The sequence below is a fragment of the Podarcis melisellensis genome, assembly GCF_964234715.1.
Source record: "Podarcis melisellensis genome assembly, chromosome: 3".
In the NCBI taxonomy this organism is placed as follows: Eukaryota; Metazoa; Chordata; class Lepidosauria; order Squamata; family Lacertidae; genus Podarcis; species Podarcis melisellensis.
In genome coordinates, this window is record NC_138530.1 from 115,667,570 (window position 1) to 115,681,521 (window position 13,952).

At 42.2% G+C, this 13,952-nt stretch overlaps 1 protein-coding gene across 1 annotated transcript; it reads right to left on the reverse strand.

Annotated features, from left to right (window-relative positions):
- Positions 1-35: 35 nt before the first annotated feature.
- On the reverse strand, positions 36-13,720 carry LOC309367074 (cytochrome P450 2K1-like). The gene is made up of 9 exons (XM_081906361.1): positions 13,403-13,720; positions 12,341-12,503; positions 11,270-11,419; positions 8,515-8,675; positions 7,807-7,980; positions 4,714-4,861; positions 1,338-1,522; positions 827-968; positions 36-448 (listed from the first exon to the last, which is right to left on the reverse strand). The coding sequence occupies exons 1-9, from the start codon at positions 13,583-13,585 to the stop codon at positions 261-263; spliced, it is 1,494 nt and encodes a 497-aa protein (XP_081762487.1). The 5' UTR covers positions 13,586-13,720; the 3' UTR covers positions 36-260.
- Positions 13,721-13,952: the final 232 nt, after the last annotated feature.

Sequence of the window (13,952 nt, forward strand, 5' to 3'; positions counted from 1 at the left end):
ACTAGCTTTGTTGGTTGATCTCTATGCCTCAAGTGTCATAAGAACTCAGGGCCAGGTTTTAAGTAAGAGATGCTCCAATACTAGTTTCACGGGATTCGGCAGTATGGTAGGTAAAGGGGAACACTTCAGGTTTGTGACAAAGCATGGACCAATTCCACCAGTAGGCTACTCAACCCAAATACCCTTGTTGAACAGGGGTGTTTTAAGAAAGGCTCACATTGCACACACAGGTAGGATAAGCAAGCCAGGAATTGTGAACCTTAGAAACGTGGTAGAGCGCAGAGCTGGTGGGGCATGGGAGGTGTTATAACCCCAGCAGCAGGAGTAAGATCCAGGTCTTCTTCAGACATTGCAGGAGGTAGCTGGAAGGTGAATCTCTGCAGCAGACTTGTGAAGAAGAGGAAGAGCTCCATTTTGGCAAGAGTCTCACCTAAACATGCTCTCCGACCTGTAAGGACACACAGGCAGCAGAGAATACTGGGTTTAGCAGTTCCTTAATAACATCCCAAATCCCAGACTAAAATGCAGAAATAAAATAACAGCTCACGGTGCCCATCTTAAAAGAATTAAGAACTCCCAATACCAGCCATCCTGCAATGCTGAAAACCAGGGGTGGGAAACCTTTCTCAGCCTGAGGGCCACATTCCCTGGTGAGCAACATTCCAGGGGCCGCACACCAATGCTGGCCAGATCTAGTGGCAGAAATGGCCACAGCAACTAATGTGATTTTTACCTTTGCACAATAGGCTACTTTCCATGCATGTAAAAATCCCATTGACTAAGCACACACTATGCAGCTATACACAAAAGTAAAAAAAAAAGTTACCTGCAGAGAAAGGCATGAAAGCATCTCTCTTTATGAATTTTCCTTCAGAGTTGAGAAAATGCTCAGGATAGAATTTATGTGGTTTCTCCCATTGAGATTCATCGTGCAGCACAGAGGACAGCAATGTTATGATGTATGTCCCCTGCAAAGGCAAAGCAAGAGTTATTTAAAAATAAACATATGTCTCTGGTACAATAAATATTCAGTGCAGGAGAAATGAGATTTGAGTTCATCTGAGAAATGTCTTTAGTTTGACAAACTTTAAAGCATAAACCATGATCTCCCACCAGAAAAGGTTTGTTTTCCAACCTTGTTCTCCTTCCCACTGAGATCTGTTTGATGGGTTGAAGCTGATGCCTGACAGCTTCTGATGGGTAGATTGCATGCTTACAGTGCAATCCTATGCAAGTCTGCTCAGATGTCAGCCACACTGAAGTCCAAGGAGCTTACTCCCAGGAAAGCCTTAAAATATATTGTAACTAGTGGGCAGCAGTTCAGTGAAATGGATCACCTTTGGAATGAAGTAGCCATTAAGGGTAACATCTGTAGCTGTGGCATGTGGCAGGTTGGTTGGGTTAATATCAGCAAATCTCTGGATCTCATGGACCACGGCATCTGTATAAGGCATTTTTCTTCGGTGTTCAATCCTTGGCTGAGAAGATCCAACAACCTTTGCAATTTCTTCTTGGACCTTTACTGGCGGAAGCAAAAAAGAAAAGCATTAATTTTTCTGCTAAGATTATCTCTTTGATTTGGCTTTTGTCTCTCAAAATACTAATCTCTCCAGCATAGAACTGGAATAAACTGGTTCTCCAATTCCCTGGGCTCACATACTTAATCTCTAGAATGTGACACGGGTATTTTTTAAACAGGACAAACATTTTAGCCAATAACTTGATATACTGATGGAGAGAAATTCATCCAGGATGATTATTAAAATATCACTGCTGGGAATATCCTGAAGTGGTATCTTTTACATATAATGGTAAAAACCAAATATTTCGTGATCCTACCGAGCCATACAGATTTTGGAGAAAATATGGTGGAAACTTAGCTAGAGAAAGAGCATTTGGACAGGAAGAAGAAGATTCAACTGAGGTGGAGGCGAAAGAGAAATAAATATGGAACAAGATGGCTTTGAAAATTCTAACTTGGAATGTAAATAGGCTAAATAATAAGACTAAAGGGAACAAAAATTGAACATGTAAAGAAGTTAAACTTGGATAAATAAAACTTAAATAAAAGGTTGGGAAAGGACTTTGTAACTTCTGATGTAACAAAAAGGAGAGGAGTTGTAATGTGTATAAAACCAGGGTTGGACCCAAAACAATTATTCAAAGACCAACAAGGAAGAATATTGATAACCCAGATACCATCACATGGAGAAAAGGTATTATTAATTGGTGTGTATGCACCTAATGAGGAAAAAAACAGATTTTTAAAAGAGGCTAGAAGAAATATTATTTGAAAATTTGAATGAAAAGATTATTTTGATGGGCGATATGAATGGTGTAGCCTCCCTAGATTGGGACAGGAGGCTTCTAAAGATTTGTATACTAAGGTAAAGAGGGCAGAAATTCTATCAAGAACATTATGACACTACAACTCTATAATAGTGGAATTAAGAACAGGGACAAGTTTCCCGATGAGATGGGGACTAAATGAAAATTTATTAAATGATCAAGTAATATTAGAAAAAGGGGGCAAAAAAATTAAAGGATTATTTTGAAATTAATTTGAACCAAGAGACAGATTAAAAGGTGGTATGGGATGCCAGTAAAGTAGTAATGTGGTGGTGGGGGGGTTACATAGCAACGCGCATAGCAAAGAAATATTAGAGAGCAGAAAAAACAAGAAATTTTACAAGAAATAAAAGGGAAAGGGAAAGAATTAATAAATTCCCCTTGAAAAGAGATAGTGAAACAGGATATCAATATGTTGCAAATGCAATTTTCAATTATAATAAACCAAGAAATAGAGTGGAAAATTAAATATTTAAACAGAAACAATTTCAACAGGCGAACAAGCCATGAAAACTATTAACTTGGCAGATAAAGAAGAAAAAAGAAAAAACCTCCATTAATAGAATAAATGTAGGAGGTAGAGTTGTGCAAAATCTGAAAGAAATAAGAAATCAATTTGTGAGGTTTTTATACAGAACCATATTGAGCTAATACGAGGTAATTTAGAAGAAGTGGGTAGATATTTAGAAGACAGCAGACTACCTAAGATACCAAAAGATAAAATGTCATTTGTTAATGGACCTGTCACAATGATGGAATTACAGCAAGCAATTTTAAACGGTAAATTAGGGAAGTCACCCTGACCTTATGGACTTTCATCAATATAATATAAAAAATTAAAGGATTACTTAATACAACGTTTAAAAGATATTATGAATACATCTTTGAATACAGGAAAGTTACCCAAATCCTGGAAGAGTGCATGCATAACTTTGATTCATAAGCAAAATAGAGATCCAAAGCTGGTTAAGAGCTATCAACCTATTTTGTTGTTGAATAAAGATTCTAAACTGTTTGCAGACAAATTAGCTAATGGGTTGAAAACTGTATTAAAAGAGGTAATATTATGAAGCACCTTGTCTGTACTGGTTGAAGGAATGGTTGTTATTGAAGAATCCACATATTTTAGATTTGGAAGGTCATGATATCATTTTTGGTTGGCACATTTATTTGTGGTATGAAAAGGTGAAAGTGCATAAAGGTTTTACAAACCATACAATCATAATATTAAATATTATAACACAGAAATTCAATTAAAATTAATTTTAAAAATACAAACCATATAACGGGGGGGGGGGGGATTATAGAGTATGGGATCAGTATAAAAACCTGTTGGAGACCAAAACACCACTATGGCTTTCACCTTTAGAACCCATAGTGGTGAAAAAGAAACATGATGGAAAATTGGGCAACATACAAATTTAAGTGGAGGTGGAGAATTGAAATTAAAATAATGATTTATCAGAGATGTTAACAACATGGTTACAATATCATCATTTGAATGAAGTATCTTAAAAGGATATATAGCAGGGGGTTGGGGATGAAACATCACACTTAGAAAGAGACCTGTTAAACTGTAATGTTAAAGCGATATCTAAAATGTATAGGATATTATTGGAATGGGAGACAAATGATGAACAAGTGAAATCTTCAATGATACTCTGAACAATAGTTATTGGTAATAATATAGAAATGCATGGATGGGAAAGTTTATCGAACATGGATATAAAATTTACATAATGTTATACTTTAAGAGAAAATTATATGAAAGTGTTATATAGATGGTACTTAACACGTAGTAGATTGGCTAAAAGTATAAACCCAAATTGAACATGTGCTGGAAATGTAAAGAGAAAGAAGGTACCGTTTTTCATATGTGGTGGCCTTGTAATAAGGTTAAAGCTTACTGGGAAATGATATATAATAATATAAAAAAGATGTTTAAGATGTTTAAAAAACCAGAAGATAACTTTTTTTAAAAAGGAGAAGAAGAAAGGAATGGAAATGGTTTATTAAATATTCACAAACAAACTGCAAACAGATTAAGACATTGGCAGGATTAATGTAAAAACCTGCAGTCTCAAAGTATATATGGGATATATACAGGAATATATATCTAAAATAATATGTTGAGATAATCTGGAGTATGCAAGAATATGAAATGAAATGTAAAGTACCACAGAAAGAGGGAGAAGGCAGTCCAGGTTGAAATGTTAAACTTATGACTGAACAATAGTTGTTATACATACACACACACACACATACATATGCAAATTATAAACATTTTCTCTCTCTAATAGTTACATATAACTGGGATTAAGATATCTCAGAATAATGGGAGCCAACCCAATTAAAAGCACTCACTCTGAATTTCAGGATATTTCATCATTAGAAACAGTCCCCAGCGCAGTGTAGTAGAAGTGGTCTCCATGCCAGCAGCTATTAAGTTGGCCACAACAGTTTTTAAGTTTTCGTTGTGGAAGTATCCATTCTTCTTGTTCTTCTTCTCCTCCTGGGTTGCAAAGAGTATGAATGGGTGAAAACGAATTGAGTGAGTAAATTTCATATGCAGAGATAAAAATGAATACCTGACATGACCTGATGATCAAAGTATTGCTGCTTGCTGAGCAGTGAGAGATTCCAGGTTTCCAGACTATGCGATGATGGTGGTATAGGGTTTATTTACACATATATACAACCCGAGCCTAAGATGGAGGGGCTCAGCATCAAGACCCCAAAATGTCTTGCTTCTCCATAGTCACAGCTGTTGCTCTCCATCTACCAGCTAAGAGAGGAGGTTGGGGAAGCTTGGCAATCCAGCTCCTTCTTCTTTGATACTCATAGTGGTGCTTAACTCCTCAGCCAAATGCCTTTGTTTAGACCAGTGGTAGTCAACCTTTTTATAACTACTGCCCACTAATGCATCTTTCCTGATGGTAAAATTTTCTTACCGCCCACCAGTGTTCAATGAAAGGAGGATTCAGCTTGTGCTGTAGAACCCCTACCGTCCACCTAGAATGCTGAAACGCCCACTAGTGGGTGGTAGGGACCAGGTTGATAACCCCTGGTTTAGACCAGGCATAGGCAAAGTCCAGCCCTCCAGATGTTTGGGACTACAATTCCCATCATCCCTGACCACTGGTCCTGTTAGCTAGGGATGATGGAAATTGTAGTCCCAAACATCTGGAGGGCCAGACTTTGCCTATGCCTGGTTTAGACAAAGGAACTAGTGGTAGTATTTACATGACACGTATATGGCCCTCATCTCACAAAGAAACTTGTCTGACTGATTCAACAATAAATTCCATTCCATTAGAATTAACCCTTACTGGATACAAGATCCCCACAATTTGGAACATACTCAGGCATCATGCAGACTGACCCCATAAACCTGCAACAGTATTATATGATTACATACATGGAAGGCAGCATTTCTGGTGAACACTTGTGGAGATCTGAAATCAGGGTTACCATAAAGTGTTGTTTTTTGCTGACATATATCGTTCTCAGCTGAACATCTCATAAGATCTTTAATGTATTTACTCATAGTTTAAACTGGAAAAATGACTCAGAAATACCACATATTCATCTGGAACTGTTTCATTAAACTGAGATAGACAATGTGGTGCCCTCCATATTTTGGAGATAGCAACTACCTTCAGCCACACTTTTCAACACCTGTAACACAAATAGAGTTGCTGGTTGTAATAGCTGCCTGTCCTGCTGGGAGTCAGAGGGGAGTGAAGAGAGGAAGGAGTTCTTCCAATCGTTCATTCAATAGTTGCCGTACGGCACCAACCAACAGTGGTGTGTTTTTCAGGATATTCACCATACTGAGCACTTTTTCTAAGATCCACACAGTCCTTGCTTATCAGGGATACATTCCTAGCATTTTTCTCTCACAAAGGTGCAGCCATGCAGTTTCACATTACAACCAGCAGATTCACAAGTGAGGCAGAGGATCAAAAGAAGAGTGAAATAACATTAAAACTTCTTAGCTGTTTAGAACCTTTATTTGATACATATGTTAAAATATGCTTTTCAACAACTTATATTTCCACTATTACTTTGCTGCATATTTTGTGATTTTTAAATCTCTGCTAGAGTTCTCTCATGAAACAGTATTTGCCCCAAAATTGGATCTTAGCACCCAATAATTCTACTTTCTACCATTTTCCCCCATTGTACAAACACCTACTCTCCCAAATGGCCACCCTGCCTATCTAAGAGAGGCTCAGCCTCAGACTGCCATGTATTTGCAGCAGGACAAGCTAGAAACCAAAAAAGAGGAGAATTTTTTAAAAGAGAAAACAAAAAGAAGGGGGGAGGATTATAATTCTAAGCTCTTTATCACTTATACCTTAACCTTACAGACAGTGTAGATTGAAAATTAAAAGCAAATTCAGACCTATATATCTTATAACTTTTCCAACCCTTTAAAAATAATTTCCAACCTGTTATTTAGAACTCTGTCGTCACCCAACCACCTGTTTCCTTTTCTGGGTGCTAATTAATTGGTAAACAGAAACTCCAATTCATATTCATTTCCATTCTTAAGGTAAAGGTACCCCTGCCCGTACGAGCCAGTCTTGCCAGACTCTAGGGTTGTGCGCTCATCTCACTCTAGAGGCCGGGAGCCAGCGCTGTCCGCAGACACTTCCGGGTCACGTGGCCAGCATGACAAGCTGCATCTGGCGAGCCAGAGCAGCACACGGAACGCCGTTTACCTTCCTGCTGGTAAGCGGTCCCTATTTATCTACTTGCACCCGGGGGTGCTTTCGAACTGCTAGGTTGGCAGGCGCTGGGACCGAATGACAGGAGCGCACCCTGCCATGGGGATTCGAACCGTCGACCATGCGATCGGCAAGTCCTAGGCGCTGAGGTTTTACCCACAGCGCCACCTGCGTCCCTATTTCCAATCTTAGTAATGGTTAAAAGAACTGAAGCCATAATTTAAGGGTGATTGGTCAGTGCATGGGCCAATGTTTTTTTCCTTGCTCCAAGATGCCTCCCCACCCACAAAGCTTCCTATCTTCTCCAGTGTGAAAAACGCCTTCTTCTCAGCACACAAGGCATTTTCCCATCCCCCTTGTATCAAAAGGGAGTCTGGCAACCATTACCTCTTATCACTGCATAATTATCTCTCTTGGCAGAAGCTCCAGCAGCTGATGGTCAGTCTGACATAATTCCACCCCTGGAAATTCATATACGCCCATTGGCCTGTTTTCTTGATCAGGGGATTTTTTTCAGAAATGCTGTTGAGCATGCAACCTTTGCCCCTGCAGAGGCAACTTCTGTAACACATTAACAATGGCTGACTATTGGGAAAGGGGAGGAAGTATGCCATGTTGGTCCCTTCTGCAATAAGACTTCCTGACTACTCCTTATGCATTCACTTGCAAACACGAATTGAAAATGGCAACGCTTATTCTGGGCCAACTTAAAAGACTCCATTACCTCTTGCTGTTGGATAAGAAATGAGTCAACAAAGCTCCTCTGGTCATTTTCATCCAGATCTCTGAGGTGTTTTATGAAGGTGGCATTTATGAAGGCAAACAGCTCAGCTCTGTTTTGATTGAAAGTTTTAGGAGCCCCCAAAAGAAAACCAAGAGCAGGAAACATGTTATACAGCTGAAAGGATAAACATGTGAAAAAAGGAAAAGAGACATTAGGAAAGCTCAGTACAGTTCTCTCAGCTGGGTCTCTCAAAGCATGATTGCCCAAATACAACACAAAGCTCTTGAATGGCATTTGGAATGGGGGGTGGGGTAACTCAGCATAGCATAATTTACGTGCAACCCCAGAATAGTAGGCTATGGCAGTTCTCCTCTGGAGGTTCACCTTCAGAGAGGGAGATCTGCCCTTGGAGGCCCCTTCTGAGCCATCAAGGAACCAACTATCACTTTTCCTTGTGCTTGGAGTCCCGATGTCAGTGAGACAAGAAAGTGTGTGTGCAAAAGAGACTTTATTATAGTTACGGGGTGACTGTGCCATGTGAGTTTTCTAAATATTTTGAATCATCACCAAGTTTCTCAAGAGACCAATATTCTGTGTTTTGTGGTGAAACCTGAACAATATACTATAAACATGTTTCCCTGCCCACTTTGCATATACTGTTATTACAATCAACTGTTTGTTTGTTTTAATTGGAAAAAAATAGATTACCATGACTGAAGAGCTTCCAAAAAGTTGGGCATTTTCATTAGTCAACTTCAGAAGTCTTATGTATGTGGGATGTTCATAATCAAATCGCTTGCCTAGTAGTATGGACACTATTATATTGGCAACAGCTGCATTCATAATTGTGGTGGTCTCAGTTGGGTTTCCTATACATGAATATGACAGTTAAACAAAAATATTCTGTTGAAATTCCAAGTATGGAAAGGGCATTGTTTTTAAGTCTGCTCTTTGTTGCCTTAAATCCCTATTGGCAGCTTACCTATGTGTAGACCTCCTTTATCAAAGAAACTGATCCTAAGTGCTGCTGGATGTGGCCATAGCTGGGCTAAGAAATGCTTAAAGGGGCTTGGAAGTCACAGCAGCTATTGGAGTATAATCTACACACTACAGAAGAAACAGACCGATTACGTCTCCACAGGAAACCCTGGGAACTGTAGTTCTGGAGTTAGCGATAAGTATGGGCTCATCCACTCTTCCACTTCACACACGCTTTCTAGGTATGGTTGAAGCATTTCTCCCCCTTCCCCATTCCTTTCCAAGGGGAAAATCACTCTTTAGCAGTAGATCAGAACCAATGGTAACTGGAGAAAGCCCAAATTGCTCAACAGTGTGGTTTTTCCCAAGGGAAAGCAACAGGAGAAGAGGATATGTGGATGAGCCCTGTGGAACACAACACTCTAAGCACCTTTAAAGTGCTCTGCTTATGCAGTGGTTTGACTTCACCCCTGGAGGCACACTGGGATCTGTGCTTCTGGAAGTTAGGAATATGTAACACGATACTATGTTGTGGTTCGAGGACCCGACCCCGGTGAAGTGAAATGAAGACACAAGGACACGTGATATAAGGTTAATGGGCTAGGAAAAGGCCACAACTTTATTGGTTACAGCATTTAAAAGGTATTGGCTTAGGCATTGGATCGAAAACAAGTGGGTTCTTCACCAGTAGGTGGAGCCTGTCGATGCCAATCCGACTATAGGCTCACCCCTGCTGTCACCGAGGGTCGTGCCAAGGCCTCCCGCCAAGCAGGCATCGGACGGAATACACGACCCCCAGATTCCTTTAACGGAATACCCCTAAAAATTGAAGGCATAGGCGATGGCCACACCTAGCACTTCCACACAGCGCAACACATTATTCCAATGCCTAACCTACCCACCAATACCACAAAAGTTGTGACGATTGCTACGAGGTAGGCGAAAAAACCAAATCAGCCTAGTGCCAAATGGAAAAACTCCTACCAGGCCCCCCAGCCAACCAGGGCGACCAACCTAAGGTCCATAGCAAGGCCGGAAAAAAAAACCCGCGCCCTAACTAAAGGGAGTGGAGGGTGGGTGACTCGCGAGGGGCGAAGGAAGGAAGAATGAGGCCGGGGAAAGGCTGGCGCTGCAGCAAAATGCTGCTGAACACGCCCCCACCGTGGCCCCCGGTTGGATGGCCACCGAGGGGGGGTGAGCGCCAGCCAGGTGAGTGGGCAGCAGGGGGCCCCGCCCCCTGCTAGCCGGAGCTCGAGCCCCGACCACAACCCCTCCCCTCCCCTTCGGGGAGGAGAGTCTTTGTGGTTCGAGGACCCGACCCCGGTGAAGTGAAATGAAGACACAAGGACACGTGATATAAGGTTAATGGGCTAGGAAAAGGCCACAACTTTATTGGTTACAGCATTTAAAAGGTATTGGCTTAGGCATTGGATCGAAAACAAGTGGGTTCTTCACCAGTAGGTGGAGCCTGTCGATGCCAATCCGACTATAGGCTCACCCCTGCTGTCACCGAGGGTCGTGCCAAGGCCTCCCGCCAAGCAGGCATCGGACGGAATACACGACCCCCAGATTCCTTTAACGGAATACCCCTAAAAATTGAAGGCATAGGCGATGGCCACACCTAGCACTTCCACACAGCGCAACACATTATTCCAATGCCTAACCGCCACCCGAGCTAAAGGCTCGCTGCCAATACCCTCAAAGCTGCAACCAATCCCAGATGTTTTTAATGACACTAGCTAACCAGAAGTCATTCCCAAGATCGGATAGGTGGACACCGTCATCCCGGTATAAAGCTTTGTCGCTAATCCGGATACGGTCATGGTAAATCACTCGGCCATCCATAAAGCGCACCCAACGGGCTACCGCCCGATTTACGAGTTTCCTGGTTCTTTCAATGGCCATACAGTCTTGCGCACCGCGCCACACAGTTCTCTTCAAGAAGGAGGACCAGCACACTGTTGTTCCGGGACACAGGGCTGCAAATGCATCCAAGTCTCTTTTTATGCTTGACAGCAAGTCCACACTCCTTTTGTTGCCCAGGTCATTCTCCCCTAAATGAATCACCAGGATGTCGGGAGAGCCGAGCATGGCTATTTTCTCCCTCAGCAAAGGCATCAGTTCCTCCCAACGCATGCCTCTTCTCGAAAACCAGGAAACTCGAACATCACGTGGCAGACCAAGGTTGGGTGCCAGGCCGCAGCTCACCGCCCGCACGCGGGCCCAATGAACAATGCTGTGACCGCAAATCCACACGTTTCTTCCGGGGAAAGGCTGGCGCTGCAGCAAAATGCTGCTGAACACGCCCCCACCGTGGCCCCCGGTTGGATGGCCACCGAGGGGGCGTGAGCGCCAGCCAGGTGAGTGGGCAGCAGGGGGCCCATCCCCCTGCTAGCCGGAGCTCGAGCCCCGACCACAACCCCTCCCCTCCCCTTCGGGGAGGAGAGTCTGTAGTGTAGCTATGCATCAGAGGAAAACAACCCACCTTCGTAAGATTCAAATTTCTTTATCAGGACACTGCATTCCTCAACAATTCTATCCTCAATGGACCTCTTTCCCATTCCGTAGTCCCGTAATGTGCTTGCAGCAAACCGCCGCATCACTTTCCAGTTCTCACCATTAGCCAGAACTATACCTGAAGAGATGGGAAGAAAGGTTTCATGTCTGTATGGTCATTGTATAAAAATATCAATAAATTATGTTCTGCATTTCTTCCACGGAACTGAGAATGTGTCCCAGCTATTCTCCCATTCAGATTCAGACTTCTGAGCTTTGACAAAGTAGCTGGTAGATGTGCCATCAGAGCATGACCTGAGAACATATAGATAGAGAGGATAGAGGATTGTTTGTATATGTCAGGGGTCCCAGAAGCACTCAGCTTGATACTTTGTAATCCATGGGCAGACCTTATGCCTCCTTCATGTTTCCTCTCTGTATAGGCTGGACCAGAAAATGGTTAGTCAGTTTCCACCCGGTGTGTGGCATTACTTTTCCATGGGACAATTACTGGCAGGTATCATGCTGAGGAGAACTACAATGAGGAGGCATGGTGGGAGCTGACTCTTCCCCCTCACCCTGAATCTCCCCAGGAGCAGGAGGACAGTATAGATTTAGATCGGTGGTTTGCAGAGGGGCATAGCTGAGAAGGCAAAAGCTGGGAAATACTGGATGGACTAGGAGAAGAAACACTGGAAGAGAGAGGGTTTACACATTCACAGTCGTTGGATAACATCCTCCTCCCCTCGATCTAGGAGGGCTCAGAAAGTCTCCGAACAGAAAGCACAGCAACTACATGCTCAGGTTATGAGATGTAGGAGTGACGTGGATGGATAGGGATGGCAGGGGGAGGGGAAGCCTTAATTGGGAGCACCACCATTCTAGCGGGAGGCATTTGTTGTCCCTTGCTATGATTATTGAAGAATTCTAACTGGTAAGAAGACTCTGTTTCCTTTGTTCTGCTTATCTACTGCCATGGGGGGAGGAAGCCAATTACCTGAAGCCTGACAATTATTCACAATTCACATTACCAGTTTCAATAAAAAGGGAAGTACCTCACCAAAGTCTTGTGCAAGCCCTTGAAATAATGGAACAATGGGCCTGTCTGCAAATGCGTCTGCCTGATTAACCAGAGCCTCCTTTACTGTCTCATATCCTGCCAACACCACAGTTTTTCGGGGTCCCATTTGGATGCTGAAGATGGGGCCATATTGCTTTGACAACTGGAATTCAATGGAAGAAAAAATGGGAAACAGAGTATTACCAAAGAATATATTAATGTAAATAATCTCTGACAGAACTGACTGCATTAGCTTGCACATTTACCTAAGAGAAAAGACTCTTTTATACATTCCACAGAATCTAGTAGCAAAGTTTTACTATTTTTTTCAGCTTTTTTCAATAACTACTATTGAACTCAGTAGAAATTACTTCCATGTCATTGTGCCTTGGACCGAGCTGAAAACATATGACTTAAGAATAGTAATTTTGTGGAATGAATTCCCTTTTTGTATCTTTGCAAATCACCATGCAAAACGGAATCCAAATAACATAATGATGAAGTAAAAGAGCATTGTCTATGCCTCAATGCTCTTCAAGACATTTGCTACTAATAGCTGTAGCAGCAACAGTTGCTCGACTCATGATACAGCAGCTCAGCCCTTTCACCCAGTTCAGTTGTGATGCGGCAGCACAAATATTTGCTAGGAATGCCCAGGAAACCAGAACAAAATAGGCTGTTGTAAGGATAAAAGTGATTATACCTTTAATGGCACCTCTCAAACCTAGTTTATAAAGATAGGCTCAAGAAGGAGGTTGGGCTGGGCAAGGTTTGCACCGGCACTTTTACATCCTTGAAAATGGAGGCAGAGTCAAACGTGATTCGACACCAGACATCTTGTTCAAATTACCAGTTATAAATTGCAACTAGCTCCTATGACTATTTATTGGGAAAGATAAGAGGAGGTTCTATAGCACACAAAGGGGAGATAAGATTTATAGGCTCTAAAAGAACAAAATGTAATGTAATATGTAGTAGTAGTAATAATTTTCTACCCCGCTCATCTGCCTAGGCTGCCCCAGTACCCTTCAGCCTTGCCATGGGAAGAACTGGAATCTTTACCTTTAACATGGTTCTGTGAGGCCTCTTGCGATCCATGATGTGGAGATTCCCAATGAGAGGTAAAGGCCTCGGTCCTGGTGGAAGATTTTGGGAGCTCTTGTTCCAGAAAGTGCCCAGTTTCAAGACAAAGGAAACCATAAGGATAAAGAGGAACAATGCTGGAATTGGCTCCGTCCAATCCATTTTGTTTCAGCAAGCACTTTTTTTGCAGTGGTTATAATGAAAGCCACAGTGCAGTTTGGTCAAGGACAATGTCTTGCAACTGCAGGGAGCAGCATATATATTATGCTAGGTACTGTCTCTAGCGAGTCATTAAACCACCCAGTAAAACTGAAAGTGTCCTGCTTTGTCCCTCCAATTTTTCCTTCTCCTCCACATCTATTCAAAGCTGTATCTTGGATGATTTGCCTTTCAGTTTAATATTTACTCAAGGGGGTACTGCCCACTTCCACTAATGCTTTCCAGAACAGATTCAAACTCTCTTGAATCTGGCCGCAGATCTGCCACTCTGGATTATCTGTAAAATTAATCTGTTATAATGGGAGTAAAG